Raw genomic sequence first — 19,805 nt, forward strand, 5'->3', positions numbered from 1 at the left:
CCCAAGAAACAAGCTCATCCTTGATGCGATCCGCCAAACCCTGCCAGAAGGTTTCTACCAAGGCCTCGTTGTTCCACTTTAACTCTGATGCCAGCATATGAAACTGCAATGCATATTGTCCTACAGTGAGATTACCCTGGCGAAGGTTTAATAGACCAGAAGCTGCTGAAGACACTCTCCCAGGTTCATCAAAAACCTTCCTGAAAGATTAAATGAAAGATGCAGAATTACCAAGAAGAGGATCATTATGCTCCCCGAGTGGGGAGGCCCCAGCAAGAGCTTATAAAAGCTACTCTGGTCCACTCCGAAGCGAAAACACCAGGATTGCATTCGAATTGTATAGAACATTGATTCAAAAAGCCTCTGCACCTTTTAGGGTCTCCATCAAACTTTCCTGGAGGCGGAATACGCAGACTGGAGGAGGAAGTAGAGGCTGTAGACACACTAGGTGATGCAGAAGTGGTAGAAACTACTGCAGTCGTGACTGTCAGGGAACTTTGTAAGGCGTCTAGTCAAGTAACAACCCCTTGAACACACTGAAGCAGACGGGCTTGATCCGTCTCATGCTGCTCTACTCGTTGTGCTAGGTGAAGAAGTAGCTCACGGGCAGACGGTTCACCTGTACCCTCAGTAGTCATGCCAGAGTATACTGTCACAACTTGATACAAGAAGTACCTGCTAACGTTGGCGCAGATCAAGTAGAAGGTGCGGAGTCTAACGGCCCCCGATCATCTCCAGATACTCAGGTCACGGTCCTTTACTGAGCCGTATAGCGAGGTACGAGAGAGAGAGTAGTCAGGCAAGCCGAGTCTGTAACGTGCTGGCAGCGGAGGTACACAGGGCGAATCCAATGGATGGTCAGACAAGCCGGGTCGGTAACTTCCAATGGAGAGAACAGTACACAAGGAGAATCCAATAGAATGGTCAGACAAACCGGGTCAAAAGGAAATTCTGGAGAGCAGAAGGAATAGTCAGGATAGTCAAATGGTACACAGGAACTCTGGAGCAGGATGACCCAATACTCTGGCACCAGCACGGTATCAGAGTCAGCCTTAAATAGTGAGAGTGGCCAATGAGATGCTGGCAGCGTGATGTCATCGGCCTCTGCCGTGGATCTGGTTAGCGTCCGTTGCCTAGCAACCCATCCCCTGCTATAAAATACCAAAATTCACGGCACTGCAATGCTGGGGAGGATTGCATCATCAAGCCTCGTCTCCACCACGACCCAGGAGGATGTCTACTCTTCCGGAAATCCCCCCCTGAAATTCTGAGAGAGTAGGCAAGTATGCTGTAGCTTAATTGCAGACTGAAAGATATTCTTATCTTATGTACACAGTATTTTAAAAGGGGATTTTACCAGGAGCTTTCAATTTGAAACCAGGAACTTTTCATTGTCATGTAATTATTTATATAGCACCACTAATTCCGCAGATAACTCATTCCCATCAGTCCATGCCCCACTGGAGCTTACAATCTAAGTCCCCTAACACACACACACACACACACAGACAGACGAAGAGAGACTAAGGGCAATTTAATAGCAGTCAATTAACCTACCAGTATGTTTTTTGAGTGTGGGAGGAAACCGGAGCACCGGGAGGAAACCCACACAAACACAGGGAGAACATACAAACTCCACACAGATAAGGCCATGGTTGGGAATCGAACTCATGACGCCAGTGCTGTGAGGCAGAAGTGCTAACCACTGAGCCACCATGCTGCCCACAAACACTGGGGTCCCTTTACCAGTAGCCAATTCCCTACCCACATAACTCTCAACTTTTACAATAGGAGACACCAGCCTGGTTGGCTTTGCATGCTGAGACTAGTTCTTCAGTATGCACGTATGCCACAGGTTATCTAAGCAGTAATACAAGATGTGTCTCCGGTTTCGAGTCCATTCATGCCAAATGTCGGCCATTTTCTAGGAGATCAGGCTTCCCAAAATGCTCTTAAAGCAATCTCTACAAACATGTCTCCTGAACGGGGACATTTACGGGAACATCAGTTGGCTCTCTAGTGACTGGAGAGCTACAAGTTTCCGCCAATTACAGTCTGAGGATTACATCGCCTAAAAGGGCCGCGGTGTCCGATTGGTTGGCTCCGGGTGTTGCAGTGTGTCATGTGACGGACGAGCGGCCCGGAGCTGTGCGGGGTTCCCGGTGACCTGAGTGGCGGAGTGCAGCGATCATGGCCTCTCCGCCTCTGTCCCCGGACCTGATGGATCTACCCGCAGGGGACGATGCTCCGGACACCGAGGTGGTGATCTCATGTTACATATGGCTGCTGTGCGTGTGGTTACAGCTGTAGTATGGATGTGTCGCATACACTGTTCACACTATGCAGACTTACAGGCGACAGCTTCCTAGGACAGTCCCCGGAAATCGTCTTTATTTCAGGATGGACCAACTGCACAGTACAACTCTTCGAATGCTGCATGTTAAATGCAACTCCTACTATCTAGTCTTAAGGCCATTAGCAGATTTAATTTTTTGGGGAGAGGAGATTTTTAAACTAAATAAATCCAGTAATGATCTGCTGGGGTTTGCAGTGCTCCAAAATCTGCCATGACTGTACTGCATGTTACTTTAGTTTATACGTCAGCAAAATGTCCATGAAAAATATTTTAATATGTTGCCAACTTGTCCAGTCAGTTGTTTTTGGGTCATTTAACTGTAAGACTTTTTATATTTTATTTTTTATTACTGATATTCTACAAATTTAGTAAGTCTGCAGGTTTGGTTTGGTTTGTTTTTTCTTCTATAGAAAAATGTAATCCTTTGCAATCTGAAAAATAGGAGATCAGGGATTTTAAATTGGAGGATTTAAAGCCCAAACTGGTATAATTTATTAGTTTAACTCCGTGTGTACTATACTTGTCAGTTGGATTCAAGATACTGCTTTGTTTTTTGTTATTTAAACATATAAAACAAGTCAGATTATTATATTGCCTCTAAATTTGCAGACTTCTGGCAGTCTTGCCCAATATTGTACATAATCGGCATGGTAACTAAAGTAACCTTTAGTAGTTACCTTAAAGCTTATTTGAGGGCTACTATACAACACAATGGACTCTAAATCCACTTTCTATTGTTTTTCTTTGGTCTGTATAGTGTACCCAACAGCACTATTTTGTAACTATAATCCATACTCTAAATGTTGTTGCTTGTATACACCTTTCTGACAGTTTATCTAATGTGTACTATAGGGATCCATTAGGTGAGTTTAAGGGAGGGGGAAACAGTCTGTTCATTTTGTCTAAATATATCATTACAGGTTTTTTTTAAGAAAAACAGCTTCTTTCTTTTCCAAAAAAACACTGCTGATGTTATGTTCCACAATTGATAAGATTATCATCATTTATGAGGTGCCAAAAGATTCTACTGGGCTGTGCTGTCTGCAATACACAAGCAGAACAGCACACAAATAAACAGGTTATGTGCACATTTTAGTATACTCTCCCTGTTTTGAACAGTATAGTAATATATATATTTTTTCTCCAGAGGTGGGATGTTGAGGTGTAGTAGAATAATGATGGCAGTGTGTGTATGTATATATATAAAGTTAACCCGTGCATGATACTCATGCATTCTAGTCAAATCAAGATACTTAGGGGGGTATTCAATTGTTTGTTTTAACGCGCTAAAACAAAAAAAAAAACGAGCGCTCTAAAAATATTACCGTTAATACGGTAATTACTCGCTAAATTTCATCTCGCAGCTCCCTGAGCAGCGAGCTGAAATTCAGCCCACTGGCAGCGAGTAAGTACCGTATTAACTGTTTACGCGCGCAAAATTACCGTATAATATGAAGTTTTTTTAGAGCGCTCGTTTTTTTTTTGTTTTAGCGCGTTACAACAAACAATTGAATACCCCCCTTAAGGTCTTAAAAAGGTTCTTGTCATGCATTTGGGCCTAGCCCAGGCCTCCTCAGGGGAAGATCGTTACTTCCCGACGCAAGCGGCCTTTTTAATGTGTGTTCATGAGGTAAAATTACCTCACGAAAATGAGTTTGACCCCTCAACTCGTAAATTTAGCCTTTACTACCCCTCCCACGGGGGCAAGGGGGGATGATGGAAGTTAACTGACTTGACTATTCTAATTTTTTTGTCAAATAATGTCAGTATACCAAATTTCAGGTCAATTGGATGAGCCCTTTCTGAGAAAAGTTTTTTCCACACACACTAACACACGCCTCTACACATGTGTGTTCATGAGGTAAAATTACCTCACGAAAATGAGTTTGAGCCCTACCAAATTTCAGCCCTTTTTGAATTTTTTTTCCCACACACACTAAGAATTTAGTAGGTCAGTGTATAACTCTGCCCAGCAGGTGGCGCTGCAACTTGTTGTTTTTTTTATACACACAGACAGACAGATGCCACTAAGCATTTATATATTAGATAAATATATATTAAATCCAATATCTAATAAAACAATTTGTTCCATGGGTTTGCATTATTGCATTAGACTCGCCACAAAATTCTATTCTTGCCTATTGAAGATAAATGCGAGTTGATGCTACAGTCCGTCTGTATGGATGATTTTCCCATCGAATAAGCTTTAGACCAATAACATTCAGCCAATTTGTCACAAGTTTTTCTTTTGGTGTTGTTTTATGTCATCAGTCGTCCTTGTGAATTGCTCCATACTCCAGTCTTTGCAGGGATTGCCACTTGTACAAACTCGTCAATGTGATGTGATACTCACCACTTGCTGTTAGACAAATACACAAATGTAATAGAATTGAACAGTGATGCTTGTCTGCAGCTTGTATGTGTGATCTGGGATCTTCGAGCTCTTTCACCATTAATTAACATTTTGTCCTTTAATAATCTATAATGCTGTTCTTTAATCTGTCTTCTCCCTTTCCTGCTGGCACTTCCTGCTCACTGCCAGCGGCTTCAGTATGCAAATATGAGGTAGGCGATACATTCAGCAGCACATTATAAAAAGATGGTTTCTGACGCTGGTTTCAGTCAGGATAGGAAAAGGTCCTACTAATAGCTATTACATATTTATCCCCTATTTAAGTAGACAAATTCTTATTTGAGGTCATAAAAAAAAAACCTAGTAATTTTATATGGAGAGGACTAGTTATCTTTTACTCTTGTAAAAATGGGGGCTATGAGGGGGAGATTCAAGTCAGCGAGATGTCTCTGGAACAGTCCATGGAGAAGTAATGTTGGGGCTGAAATGTAGAGATTTCTTCCCTGTAATGGCCGACAGTGTGCGCAGCTGGACACCATGGCCAATAAAATCCCCCCCCCCCCCCCTAGATCAGGGGGCTAGTGTTCTGTAATCAATGTTTTAAACCTAAAATATCTACTTAATGGGGATTTCTCTATTGGAATCCATGTCTCTCCTCTGGATCACCAGTTAGGTTTACCTCTGTGAAATACTCTACACTTTGTGCACGCAGTTAGCCTGGCCTGTTTAGGTTATATATAAAGTTTCTAGTTAGTTGTAGGACCTCTACGTGGACAAATGTTGTTCTTTGGTACTTGTAATCTTAAATTGAAATGTTCTGTTTGTTCTAGATCAGGCCTGGCCAACCTGTGGCTCTCCAGGTGTTGTCCGTTCTAGAGGTTATCCAACTTTGTAAACAAGCTCCCTAGCTGCACTAGGCGGGACATTTAAACTGCTCTATAAGTTGAAAGAGAAACCGACCCTATGCAGCATTAGCCATGCAGATGCTGTATTTAACACAAGTTACTTTAATGCCAGAGCAGCTGAAGACCTCTACCAGTCAGTCTGGTGGCTGGCATCAGGCATTGGTGGCACCTCTGCTTGTGTGGGACAACAAGGTGAACATTCCCTCTAAAAAAAAAAAAAAAAAAAAATCTATCTTATTACAATATTATGGATGATTAACTGTAATCATGCAAAAAAAATTTTTTGGGGTAGTTCTAAAAATGTTGACACAACATTTACATGTTGCGCTCTTCAATTTTAATAGCGCAGTCTACTCTTAAAGGAAACCTATACCCAAAAGTTCAATGTATACACCTCTGTTTGATTCCACTAACCTGAACAGAAAACTATTGATAACTAGGGGACCGCAAGCCTGTCATTCAGTTGCACTGCCCCAATCCGACGCTGGCTGTAGAAGCCCCACCTTATTTAAAGTAGGCAAAAACCTGACTTTAATGTGTTTTTATGTGGGTTTACATGACTTTAGACACAAATTTTTTAGCATTGAAGCTTATGTAGTGTATTATGTACATATATATATATATATACATATATACACCCTTCCTTATCACACAACATATGTACTGGACATATTGTTTTATAGATGCACACTGATGCTCCTAATGTGTTTAAGGTTTGTAATGCTTTTCTTAAATTGTTTAGACAATGAACATAATTCAGGGAAGAGATGTGTAATGTCAGAGCACGTTGTGAGATTCTCTGATCTGTCTTATAATGAAATGGAACCTTGCAAATCATGTTTTATATGCTACATTGTGTAGTAATATTCCGACTGACATTTGGTTTCAATAATGTTGCGCTAACATATATTTCTTTTCCTTACGTTTTCTATAGACCAAAGGAGACTTATCCAATGATGAGATCAAGATGTCCGGGAAAAGTAAGTACATTCATTTGTATTATATAATTTTATATTCCTCTTTGGAGAAATATGGATTGGTGCCACAAGGGTTGTCTGCTGTATGCGAAGTGTCCAATATATTTGAACATTATGTTTCTAAACAGTCCTTTAGGATTTGGGGTATTAAATCATTGAAGGAATTTCACTAGCGCAATGTCAAATCTCATTTGGTATATAAGCGCCAAGGTTTCTCCCAATAACGCACGGGTGGCTGCATTAGTAGAGGGGCAGAAGTTGGGCGCAGTCTTGGTGGGTGCGCCTAGATTTGCAGAGCAGTGCGAAATCTGCATTTCATTTTTCAGAATGAGATTTTTGACATGAGGTGGAGAGGACACATATTTGGGGCTATTGCTGCTCATAAAGAGGCTTTACTTTTATGGCCTTTCAAGTAGCACATCAGCAGAAAAGCTCACCCAGCCCAATGTGTATAAAAAATGTGTTGCTGTATAAATAAATAAATGATTATGATTATTTAGGGAAACCTTAAAAGTAGTTTACACTGTATTCTAGCCAATGTATCTCATTTATACCATGCTGGGAGGTGATGTTTGTGGCACAGTGGTCAGCATCGCTGCTTTACAGCACTGGGGCCACAAATTTGATTGCAGACAGGATACTATTTTGTGGAGTTTGTATGTTGTGTTTCCCCATATTTGCATGGTACTCAGGTGCCCTTCCAGAGTCCAAAAACATACTCGAAAAAATTCACCCTCGTGTGTTAGAAAATGTAGTATTAAAGTAATTCTATCGTTTTAAAATAAGCATTGCCCAATCAATTGAATGTGTGTCCAAAGCACAAAGTGATTTATTTTAACAGATGTAAATAGTCAACAATTTCAATACATTATTATATTATGATAAAGTACAGTACAGCACAGCCAATACCAAAAGATAAGTACATACCAATGCAATCGCTTGCGCTCGCTTGCGCACCCACGGGACCCGATGGACAATATTCTGTATAGAATATTGTGTCAGAGTTGACTGAGGCCCCAGTGAGATGCAGCTAATATATATACAGTCAGTGTTTCGTTGTGAACAATAGAGATGACGTTAATGGTTTCTATAGGTCCAGACGTTGGGTGGGTCCAGGCCAGACAGGTAATAGGTTGATTCAATCTAAGGAATCCAAAGGTGGGGGTCTTCTCTCCAGGGGGGTCTGCTCCTTTTCATAGCCAGTATCATACAAAGGTTTACTCTCTACTATCAATAACTAAAGTATGCAATGTGCGATCTCTTCGCCGACTGCACTGGACAGCTGCTGATGATTAGGGCTTCAATATGATATCAGGCATGACACCTTTCCTATTACCTAAACCTTTAATAACACTACAATGTACATATATACACATATATATATATATATATATATATATATATATATATATATATATATATATATATATATATATATATTAATAATAAACCGAATACTATCTGCTCCTGAATTACAGTGTAGCAGAACCAATATGAAATTATATAAATAACTAACTGTTGTAATGCGAGTGCGTGCGTATTTTACCGTGCGATCGCGCCACGTAACACGTGGCGTACGCTTCGCAATACGCACGGCAAACCAATATTAAACCAATATACTTTCGTTCATCCAATTATACGACTTTGACAGTAGTTTGCAAGCTCCCATGTTGAGAGATAGAGATAGAGATAGATATAGATATATATATATATATATATATATATATATATATATATATATATATATATATATATATATATATATACACACAAAAAACAATAGAAAGTACAGCGCGTAACTCTGAGCAGACGATCAAGTTCAAATAATGTCCCTTTGGGTTAACAATTGTCCTATGTTCAGGCGGCTGCCAAATCCCCACAGGGCCAGATGGTGGACTGGAATAAATCTAAAACAAAATAAGCGGGAGGGGGCGCCACATAGTATAATACTGTATGTAACAATACAGACTGATGTGCAAAGTAGCAAAAATAGAGGTCACCACGTGGGTACAAACACACAGATGTTGGGTGAATCAATAGAAAGAGTGCATTCAGGAGTACCAGCACCAAGCCAATATAAAATGCGTACCAGATGTATAAACTTTGGGGCTTATCTGTAGAGGTGGCTGGTAATATCTTGCGTCAACAAGAGCTCAGGTTCCCCTTCAGAACAATGGGATGCTTCACACAGCGATAGGGGTTCAGAGCTGACACTTCATATATTCTCAGTAATAACCAGGATTATAAGATGGAAAATGGAAGAAACTCACATAGTGTGATACTGTATATCCACACATTTATTGGTAAAACAGTACAGATGTACACTTACATAAAACACTTTAAAAAGAGCTTATCTGGGTATCTTTACGCCAAGCCAAACCATTAAAGACATCAATGGAAGCTCACCAACATGTTGCTGGAGTCAGTAGGCTCATTGGAAACAGTCCTCAACACGTTTCGTCTAATTGGATAAAGACTTCATCAGGAGGAATAAGAATGATATATATATATATATATATATATATCATCATCATCATCATCATCATCATTTATTTATATATATTCTATAAGAGAGATATTTGTAGTGTGGTGTGAAACAGGCTCAATTCAGCTTGAAGTTCTACGTAGTTACACCTGTCTCCCGTTTAGCCCACACTTTCATTCTCCTCAAAATATTAGGGTGTGGCCATCCTAGGGGCTCCGCCTCTTCCTTCGTGGCATCCAATCGGCTCACCAGAAGGTTTGTAGTCCAGCCAGCTCTTCGGCTGGGGACCAGTCTGTCAGATGCCAGATCTTTGGTGTCCTATAAATGAGCGATGATTGTGATGATAGATTACAAAGGACTGGACTGTCAGCCTCCCTCCTTTTCTTCTCGTTCTGCAACGTTCTTAATCTTAAGGGCTGTATATCTGGGGTGGAATAGAAATTCTCCATCCTACAAATAATTAAGGAGGAAACCGCACTGGATAGTTTGAACTACATGTAATAATGCTCTAGGCATTGCTATAATTTTAGTTTCCTGCTACATAAAGGGGAGCTTACACCATGCTTTAGATTTGCCAATTCAGCGTTCTAGTCCAGTAAGGAGGCTGACATGTAGAACTTGTTAAGCTGCCCCCATCAATTCCCCTATTTTGGTCCCGTTTCTCAGAACAAAAAAGAAATGGCCAAAAGTTTTCCATTTCCACCTTTTTTCGACTGACCGCTCACAGGGGCTGCTGCGACAACACGCTCTGGATAACGGGGCATTTATTTTAGTATCCTTTAAAGAAAATGCATATAGCTGTGTTCTTTCTTGGGATTTTTTTGCCTGAAAGAGAAGATATTCTGTAAACCACTCTGGCCAGAGCACATAAGTAATGGACTAGATCCTGTGACCTTGCACGCCAGCTTGCTGACCTTCCTAAAACCAAACCATAGTTGGGTTGTTGGTTGTTCACATTGTTTTGCTTATTGTATGTTGTTCTTTGTGAGACCGTTGTATCCCTGACATAGCGTTTGCTGTGTTCCATTTCAGAGTCCTTGAAGTTACCGCGACCTCGGTTTGACGTCTCCCTGTTCTACTTGACCAGAAAATTCATGGATATCATTAAAGCCGCCCCAGAGGGTGTCGTGGATCTGAACGATGTGGCTAAACTGTTGGGAGTCAGGAAGAGAAGGGTATATGACATCACCAATGTGTTAGATGGGATCCATCTCATTCAGAAGAGGTCTAAGAACCTTGTTCAATGGGTGTAAGTGTTCTCCAATAATTGGCTTGTTACTTTTGTTTCCCTAGGGAGTATTTTATTATGAGCGTTCTGTAGAACAGTGATGGAGCCGTCGCCTGCTGCTCCCTATGTGACTATATAGCACAATGCAGCCGCTGACTCCGCGTAGGAGGAGAGTGTAGGGTGCTGCAGGCGGGTAGCTAGTAGGACTAACTGTAAAACTGATGGGCTTGTGGGGCAGTCTGATTGTATGTGGGTGCATACTCAGTGGTTGTCTGAGGGCATGTGTGGCTACTGTAGACCAGGTGGGTTATCTGCATGGCATGTGATGACATTTTGGAGTAGGTGAGGGGCACGGGTGGACATTTTGGGATGCGTGCCTTAGTGTTGTCATTCATGGAATTAAGGATACTATACTAGGCCCTCTTGAAGGTTACAGGCTTGACGTCTATCCTGTCGCCCATCACTGCAGTACAAGGTATGCTGTCCTGGCAATTTTACCCTAATATAGGACCAAGAAATTGAATCGTTGTGCAGACAAAAATAATTCCGTATGAAAGCACGGTCATTAAGTTAAAAAGCTTTTACTGACCTTTTTGTGCTAATGCAATCAATTCTATCGGATCGACGTCTGGGAAGATGCCGTAAGAGGCAAATTTCTGCATCTAATGGGACTTGTGTATTGTATATTTAGAAATATGTTCCTTACCCAGCACTTGTCCCGGTAGTGTGTAACATTGTGTACGGTGACATTGTAATACCCCAGTGCGGCTAAAGAGTTATATGTAGCTGCAGCAAAGTGTCTCATCAACATTGAGTGTTTAAGTTCCATGTTTGTAAATTTCTTTGTCATATTGAAAAATCTCACTCTTTCCACTAATCAGAATTATTTAATTTTATTCCTGCGTAGCTGGCGGATACTGGAAGAGGAAAATGTATTGTGTTTTGGTTTTGTTTTGTATTATTTATTTGAGTACCTTTTTCGTTTTGGCAGCATAAATGACGTCATTGCAGCGAAGTTATTTTCAGGACGCAGGGGTTTACAATAATATGATTTTATTCATGAAAATGGAAAGCTATTGATTTCTATGAAAACCTTCTATTATTCTGGTGAATTGCTTGTTTCTTTAGTGTGCCATGTTACCATATTTCATCTGGTAACACGCATGTTGCTGTTCATTTTCATTGAGTCCTTGTCCATGCCTAAGGCACAGATTGTACGTTGCTTTTTTGTGCCTACCATCTTGTTTTAAAGCCCGGACACTAATCATGATGCGGGGCTACTTATTTATACTTTATGGTCATTAGGGCAATTATTTTTTTCCTGTTCTGTGAATCCGCCTCCTACGGTGACTTTCTCTCCAGCTGCCAGAGAGGATGAGGGCAGGATGTCTGAAGTGGGTGACCAGTTCAGTAATATTTGCTGGGGGTGGCCATGTCTTTAACACCTTCTGCAGAGGGCAGTTCCGTTTACCTGTATACGAGGAACTCTGGTGGCTTTGATATTCCTTAGGGGAGTTCTGAGACATTACATACTCAGTCTTCTATAAACTTTTCCCATCTTGTCACGTTGTCCTTGTAGGGGGGCCGACCTTAATCACACGGGCACCGAGATCCCAGAACAACAGCGGATCCGCAATGACATCAGTGATCTCTCTGCTATGGAGGAAGCACTGGACGATCTAATCAGGGACTGCGCTCACCAGTTGTTCCGGTTAACGGAGGACAGGACCAACGGGAAATATCCTTTTTTTTTTGTTTGTTTTCCAGATATAAATAAATTTCTATTGGAAGCAGATGCGGCTCTGTCCACTAAACGTTGCGGCTCTATCTCCTCAGTGTAAAACAACAGCAGCATTAACATTCTAAAAACGTGCAGCATTTAGAGCGGCTTATATTGGTGTTTTATTAATGGGGTTTTGTTGGTGTTTTTTTTAAAGTACGTTTTATTAATAATAACTTCTTATCTTTAACAAAGTTACAAAATTCTCAAAAGGTACATTAACGAGTACTTGTACATATAAAGATAAACACAATGTACAGCTTTTTCTCACCATGCTTTTACAACATAAATTTGACTGCGTGTTAATCTTGTACCGTGCAGATGTTATTTTTTATTTTGAACAAAATGGAGAGAAAAATAATAGAAAGAGAAGGGGGGAATAAGTAAAGATGATGGGCAAGAAAGGGGGGGGGGGAGAGAATTAGAGGGGTTAGGGCAGTGGATTCCAAACTTTTTCAGTTCAAGGCACCCTTAGGGTCTCCAAATTTTTTTCAACGCACCCCTAAGCCAAAATAATTACCAAGTAGTCCCCCGCCTTGCTTACCACTGGCCCTGGCCAAGGCACCCCTGTGAGATCTCCAAGTCACCCCAGGGATCCTAGGCGCACAGTTTGGGAACCACTGGGATAGGGGGAAGGAATTCACGCCTTTAACAAGGAGTAGTCAAATCCATTAATTTCAATAAGGGAATGGGGTTTTGTTTTAATGGTCTCTAGTGAGTGTGTTTTTAGGATCCAAAGTCACATAAATGGCACGTTTATTATCCTTAACCAGGAAACATTTGCATATGTAACTTACCAGGACATCCACAGCATTGAAGCATATCATGAACAGATCGTCATTGCTGTCAAAGCTCCGGAAGAAACAAAGTTGGAAGTCCCAACACCCAATGAAGTGAGTGAGAGCTGCCCACACGTGTGCAGGGGTCTCCGCCAGCTTGGTTGTTTTAGCCAAATTAGCACTTATCTGGGGAGGGTGTGGATTATATGGTGGAGATTGGATCAGAATTCATCTGTCAGGGAGGACAATCCTGTCTGGTCTTTTGGTCTTGATTTATACCTATTATATGTGTAACTTTTGTATAAATTGTCATCCTCTACATCAGGGATGTTATCCGCTAATGACGCAAAGGGCCATTTTTAGGTAGGTAAAAAGCTAGGGCCACGTTTTCTTGTGGGGCCACATAATATATACTACAGTACTTGAGAGATTTATATTATTTTCTATTCGTAATGGGCTAAAGTGCTATTTAATGTCTGAATTTTGACTTCAGATAGGTGCAGTCTGGAGAAAAAAAAATTAACCACAAATCAAACCTGCCAGAAGATATTAGTATTGCTGGCTGCAGGCAGACCTGTGTTCAAGGGCTGCAAGCTATATAGAAGAGGCCTGAATCTGGTCCCCAAAACAGCACTTCACTGATTTCACAAACAAATGTGTTTAAAGGGGCTGGAACACGCGCGTGAGCTGTATTTGTGATATAAATACTATGTAGTATATAAATACAATTGTGCACACATCCGCCACACTACAGTGGACAGCTGGAGCAGAAGTGGCCCTGGAAACATAACTGAGGAAGGAGCAGGGGAACAGGAGAGATATAGGGTGGTCTGTTACATTGCGTGGTTCTGCCCCCTAGTGGTGAAACATAACCCACCGCCTGTGTCTCTCTTTTACAGCCTCAGAGGGAGGAATTTAATGGCAAGTACAACAATTGCCCCATCAATTATATAGTCATCAGAATTTAGACCTGTCTGGATTGCTCTGTTTCTAATATGAATAATTCAAGTCAGTGGTCAGTGCTTCTGATTGACTGTTACAATATCAGCTGTAGAGCTCATTTCTCCGCTCATCCTCATGGGAAAAGTACTGCGTCCTAGTGACACAATTTCTTTTCCTTATTCTGCTTATACTCCCTACAGTCTACGTTCTGTAGTATATATCCTGTTTTCTCTCCAACAACAACGCTCTGAGATATGTTGGCTGCAGCTCTTGTGTCCTCATCTAGCAAGTAATAGATGTAAGTACTTCCTAGGAATAAAAGACAAAATAGATTTTGGGACAGTGTTTCAGTGCTTCCAGGTGGCCCAACAACTTTAAAAGTGCAAATGTTTATTTTTTCCCAATTCAAGATAAATGTTTTTTTTATTTAAGAAAAAATAAGTATGTATATAGATATATCTCTTACTCACACTCTCACACAGGGAAGGTAACTTAATTCATCTTATGTTCTACAATTGCATTGTAGGATTGCATAGAAATTCATATCAAGAGCAATAAAGGGCCGATTGACGTGTACCTATGTGAGGTGGAGGAGGAAAGCCCAGACAAGAAATCCTTTGAGAAGTTAACAAAGACTCTAAAGATGGAACCAGAGCCGATCACTATTGATGATGGTAAGAAACTTGGAATAACCTTACAGACTGTACCATGGTCAGACAAGAGCAGACAGTGACTGCCCCCGCACACCCCTCTTTATGCAGATCTGCTCTGTATAGGACAGGGCCATGCAGCCTCTGGTGTTGGGTAATGCCCAAGGTTTATTGTGGCACGTAAAAGGTTAACTAAACTATAAGTTGTTTTTTTTTTATTTAAGTTTCATTAGTTTGTATTCTATTTCAGGTAGAAAGCCTGAAGATAAAATACATTGCTCAGTGTTTCTGTGATATTGCACGGCAGCTCTGTTAAACTAAAGCTTAATAGAGTATTCCTGTCCCATTCTATTACACACAGCAGAAGCCACAGGATTAGAATGGTGTCGTTGTTGTATCTGATACAGAATATTCAGTTTTGCCAACTGTTAGTGGTTACGTTGCTGGCTCTACCCCCGAGGATGAATCCATCAAGTCACACAGTGAATACCGCCCTCTGTGACCCATTTCTGAGCCTGCTCCGGACTGACTGACGTTAGGACAGACCTTGTCACTCAGTCTTTAAGCACTTGGACCTGCTCAGTGACTAAAGGACCCAGTCTGTGCTACTTCCTCATCTCCCAGGACAGGTTGGGAACTGGGCAATTGATACTCTAAATAAATCCCAGGGAAAGTTCATGTGAAGATACCGGGTTTAATGTGAATCTTTGTGCCGCACAGAGGGTTACATTAACACAATGGTAGCACCCAACAGCAATAAACTTATTTTAAATTATACCCTGCAACAAATAACACTACATTCTGGCACAGATAACATACAGGGTATAATGAAAACACCTCACCAGTATCCTAGCCACTCAGGGGTGCTGTCTATCCAAACCTCTCCTGGCTACCAGCAAGGCAGTGGTCCTGAGTCACTGTTACTCCACTTTTGGCAGACACACAGCTCTCCAAGACCTGGAGAGGTAGATCAGGGCAAAGGCAGTACTCCAGGAACAGATTGTCCCTTTCCTGTCAGGGCAGAGATCTGGATCTCAACCCCATCCTCACTTCAGCTATCACTGGGTAGTGAATGCCAATTTGCTGTTCTCTTGAGCTGGTTTTTAAAGGCAGAAATAACCTTCCTTGGAGTTCCAGGAACTGCCTGATTGGTCCTTTTTCTGTGTTTACCTTTTCACAGACAGACAGACAAACATACAGACAAAGGGATTGTAGATAAGCCACTCTTGATATAATCAAGGATAGGTATTGTTCTGTGGCTGTACAGCAGAGTTTGTTTAAACAGGAGAGATTTTAATCCGAACACATTACATTTAAATACACAACACAGTCCTCTGTAATTAAACATAGGGAAAAGGTCCACAGATAGAACTCTTTTATCTTGACACATGATGTACATTCATACAGGACTGGTGGATAATAATCCTTTTGCCCAGGCTGAAACAATAGACTAGTTTGCAAGATAAGAAAACTATGCTGGCAGACATTTTAACTACTTACAAATAGAATATATACAAGTATAAATATGACTGACAAATATGGGGAACCAGAGGGCTAGAAAAAGTATGTTTTTATAGTCCACAGTTTGTGAGACACGAGGTGCAGACTGGTTGAGGGGGGTGTGTGTGTGTATGTATGTATATTGGAGGTGGCTGTGGAGAGATATTTGTGTGTGTGTGTATATAAAATACTTGTTTCATTGCAGTTTACGTCACTGTCATGCCATATTACGGTTCAGGTTCTATTTGGTTTTTGTCCAACATCAGATCTTTTGCATTGTCTTAGAGCTACATCTATCCTGCCGTCTGCTAATTACACCGTCCTGATATATTCTCTGCTCCATAAAATGACATGGTCTCACTGGAGTGCTGTGTACAATTATTTGTTATTGTTGAAAACGACAGTATACGCAGCCCCGTGCTTCAGTGCACTGGGTTGTAGAACATGGTTTAATGTAAACGGCAACCAGGAAATGTAATGTGCAAAGTCCACATCTCAGTCTTTGTTCCGACACCTTTCTTCATGACAAGTTCCTGAAGTTTCTGCATATACAATCACGGATGTTACTAGTAACTCCTAAATAAATCCAGTTGCATATTATAGGGATTAGTGGTCCTTTAACCACACACTGTCTAGAAATGCAGATATCTAGATTTATTATATTTGCTTCCGCCGTGCTTTAATTCATGTGTCTACAACTTGTTGGCCATAACCGTGATACAGCAATATATTCCATAGAATGATTTTTTCTAGAAGACAAATTGGTTCTCGGTCGGGAGAACATCTGCTTACAGCAGATAACAGAAATATTGAATGTGGGAAAGCCTTAGATAACTAATTCCAGACTGATGGCTCATAAATCTGTATAACTCACATTACTGGGCATTCACAAAGGTTTTCTCTTTATTGCAGCTGACTGGTGTGTTTCCTTTGTTTTGCAGACTGATATATGAAGGTTTTTGTCGATACTGTCAGAGCAATGAGACTTTATTGATGCGTTACGCAGACTCTGGAAGAGGTTCCTGGATTCACTGTCATATAGCGCACAGCCCACGCTATCCGGGTTTGCGGTTTACATGGATCTAGGAAATAACTTATCTGTCTCGCCCTAGAAAGACCGCGTCGTCCTTGCGGAGACTAAGGGTGTGAGACTGGAGAGCTTACCATGCAACAGAAGAGATGTCTGGTGCGATGTGTTTGGCTCTGATAACAGAAGAACAGACCTTGTTTTCTGTGTGTTAGACATTTTCCCAGACATAGCTGTTTTATAAGAAGTTTACTATAATAAATCACTGACAGGATAACAAGGAGGGACAATCCAGTGTCTGCATCCCCAAAGCACTGCAGGAGATGCACGTGGGCCCTGGTCTCTTGTCTCCTACTATTATGGATGATTCAAAGACATGGAATGTTTTTATATATGTACAAACTCTTGTAAATAATCTTTGTATAATCAGTGAGTTATGATGTCATCGGTTCAGTATTCTTTAGGAAAGCTTGTGTATTATAATGAACCCTCTGCTGTACATTATTATAGATATTAGAGGTCACCTCTGAAAGATAGGTCTAATTTTCTCATCTGATAACTTTTTTGATATAGACCAGTGTTGGCTAACCTGTGACACTCCAGGTGTTGTGAAACTACAAGTCCCAGCATACCCTTCCAGCAATAGGTTGCTATATATTGGCAAAGCATGCTGGGACTCGTAGTTTCACAACACCTGGAGTGTCACAGGTTAGCCAACACTGATATAGACACTTCGCTCCCCGCAGTTCGTTGGTCATAGGTATAATTTTAGTGAAGGAGTTACATGTGGCAACAACAAGCCAAATGATCTTTTTTAAGCAGTCTGAAAAGAAAATGCTAAGTGCACTATTTTCCTGTTTAATCTGCATCCTATGTAAATAACAGGAGGGAGAAACGTGAGAGAAGCCATTTTTATTTTTCCGTTGCGTGAATTATTGGCTCTACCGCCTCCTGTTCTTGATGTTTCAAGTCATCCAGTGGACCTGGTTTAACTACGGCTGTGTATTGTCGATCATTACTAAAATTAAATTCTTGTGGCAATAAGAACATAGCTAAACAGGTTTTTGTTTTTGTCTGTCTGGTTTTTTTTTTTTTTTTTGTTTTTTTGCTACTGATTCATACTTATTTTGTCTGTTTGCTTTCCATTCTGTGCTGTAAAGGAGTGTAATTAATGATTGGTAATGTTGAGCGCGCACAATGCTTTCGCAATAAACACTGTTATAACATCGCCATGATGGTGGGACATTGGTTACACTACTAATTTATTCCTTTAAATATGTTTTGCATGCTTTCCTAGGTTAGGCAACAATGACGCATTCAAATCTGATGGTTATTCTAAAGTTATGGCCTAGAAGATTACGCTGCTATTTTTGTATGATCATTTTGCGGCTAAGCAGCAAGATGGCTCCTACTCATGGTAATGCAAACTTGTAAAGAAGCGCGTTAAATAAAAATATTAATTAACTCTTCCTTACCCGTAGACATTCTCTTTAATGCCCATGTACTAAATGACCAGTGTTACCTGTATATTAATACGTGTTGTTGCTCTATATTGCTGAGTGATTTGTTGAGATAAGATTCTATGGGGCATATTCAATTACGATCCGATCCGCGGTAACGTGCGTTACCGCGGAAAATGCGCAGCACGGCCGTTAATACGGTACCGCATTAACGCCGATTTTCGTACGCAGACCTATGGGCCGCGAACGAAAATCCACGTTAATGCGGTACCGCGGATTAGATTCGCGGCCGTTCCGGCGCGATCCCGCGGATCGGGATCGTAATTAAATATGCCCCTATGTATGTTAGCTGACCTTCTCAGTACAACCGTTATCAGTCCGAGCAATTTAGTCATTTCTGTCATTCTTTGTTTAAAATGCTGACTTTTGAACTGTTTTAAACCACCTGGAGCCTGCAGAAACCTGACTCGGTGTTGTCACATGTTCCTGGTGAACTCCTGGAGAATTGATAAGATGTGTTCTCCTGGCTATTGTCTTAGACCACAAAATAACTGCCCCCATTATGTGCAAGTCTGGTCTGCAGTGATGATACCAGTTATTAGTGGTTTTATAGGCTGTGTGGAGGCGAAAACTCTGCTCTTACAAAGCAGTGTAACAGATCGCTCATGACTCGTGTTTAACTGGTCTACACAATCTTTTGGGAAAGTTAATTGGCGTGTATACAATGCAGTGACATTCTCATTACAGTGATCTATACTTGTTGGAAACAGTCCAAGTAAAGTTTACTGTGTCTGAGAGAGAGAGAGAGCACAACCAGAACGAGGGTGCAGGATTGTGGGAGTCTCTCCAGGTGAGGGACAGGATAACCTGGAAGAAACATGCAGTGAGCGGCAGCATCTAGTACAATGGTAAGAAAATAAATTATTCACACCTCCCCCCTGTGTATTGGACCCCCAATAAATTGTGTCTGAGACTGTGAGTGGACCCCACAAGCAAACTTGGATTCCTGACCCACAAGTTGCGTATATCCGGTATACAGTGGCGGAGCTACCATTGGTGTAGCAGGGGCCGTGCACCAGGACCCGTGGAGCTAATGGGGCCCGCTGTATGGCAGAGGGTTAGGGGCCACAGTTCCCTCCTCCCTGCCCAGGGCCCACAGCTCGCTAGTTCCGCCTCTGCCGGTAAAGATGGACATTATTTTGGTGTAGTTAAGACATAGTGTAGACTCTTATCAGACAGCCGATACAGCCTGAAAATACACCAATAACGGTCCACCGGGAAGCAGCATGTTGCTGCCACAAAGCACTGGTGTTTTATCCCTGGTTTCTTGTGAATGATAGACTATTGGATGGCTGCTATCACT

The 19,805-nt window shown here is 41.3% G+C and overlaps 1 protein-coding gene across 1 annotated transcript; it reads left to right on the forward strand.

Moving 5' to 3' along the window:
- The first annotated feature begins 2,080 nt into the window (after positions 1–2,080).
- On the forward strand, positions 2,081–18,452 carry E2F6 (E2F transcription factor 6). Its single transcript, XM_075201433.1, has 7 exons — positions 2,081–2,259; positions 6,549–6,594; positions 10,109–10,325; positions 11,884–12,042; positions 12,863–12,977; positions 14,332–14,479; positions 16,897–18,452. Exons 1-7 carry the CDS (start codon positions 2,191–2,193, stop codon positions 16,899–16,901), a joined length of 759 nt encoding a protein of 252 aa, XP_075057534.1. The 5' UTR covers positions 2,081–2,190; the 3' UTR covers positions 16,902–18,452.
- Positions 18,453–19,805: the final 1,353 nt, after the last annotated feature.

Source organism: Mixophyes fleayi, chromosome 3 (assembly GCF_038048845.1).
Source record: "Mixophyes fleayi isolate aMixFle1 chromosome 3, aMixFle1.hap1, whole genome shotgun sequence".
Classification (NCBI taxonomy): domain Eukaryota; kingdom Metazoa; phylum Chordata; class Amphibia; order Anura; family Limnodynastidae; genus Mixophyes; species Mixophyes fleayi.

Bases quoted from the DNA above. Each gene is read 5' to 3' on its own strand.
- E2F6 (XM_075201433.1), top strand. From the start codon at position 2,191: ATGGCCTCTCCGCCTCTGTCCCCGGACCTGATGGATCTACCCGCAGGG. The intron at 6,595-10,108 runs GTAAGTACATTC...GTTCCATTTCAG, and splicing joins GATCAAGATGTCCGGGAAAA to AGTCCTTGAAGTTACCGCGA. The intron at 12,978-14,331 runs GTGAGTGAGAGC...ATTGCATTGTAG, and splicing joins AAGTCCCAACACCCAATGAA to GATTGCATAGAAATTCATAT.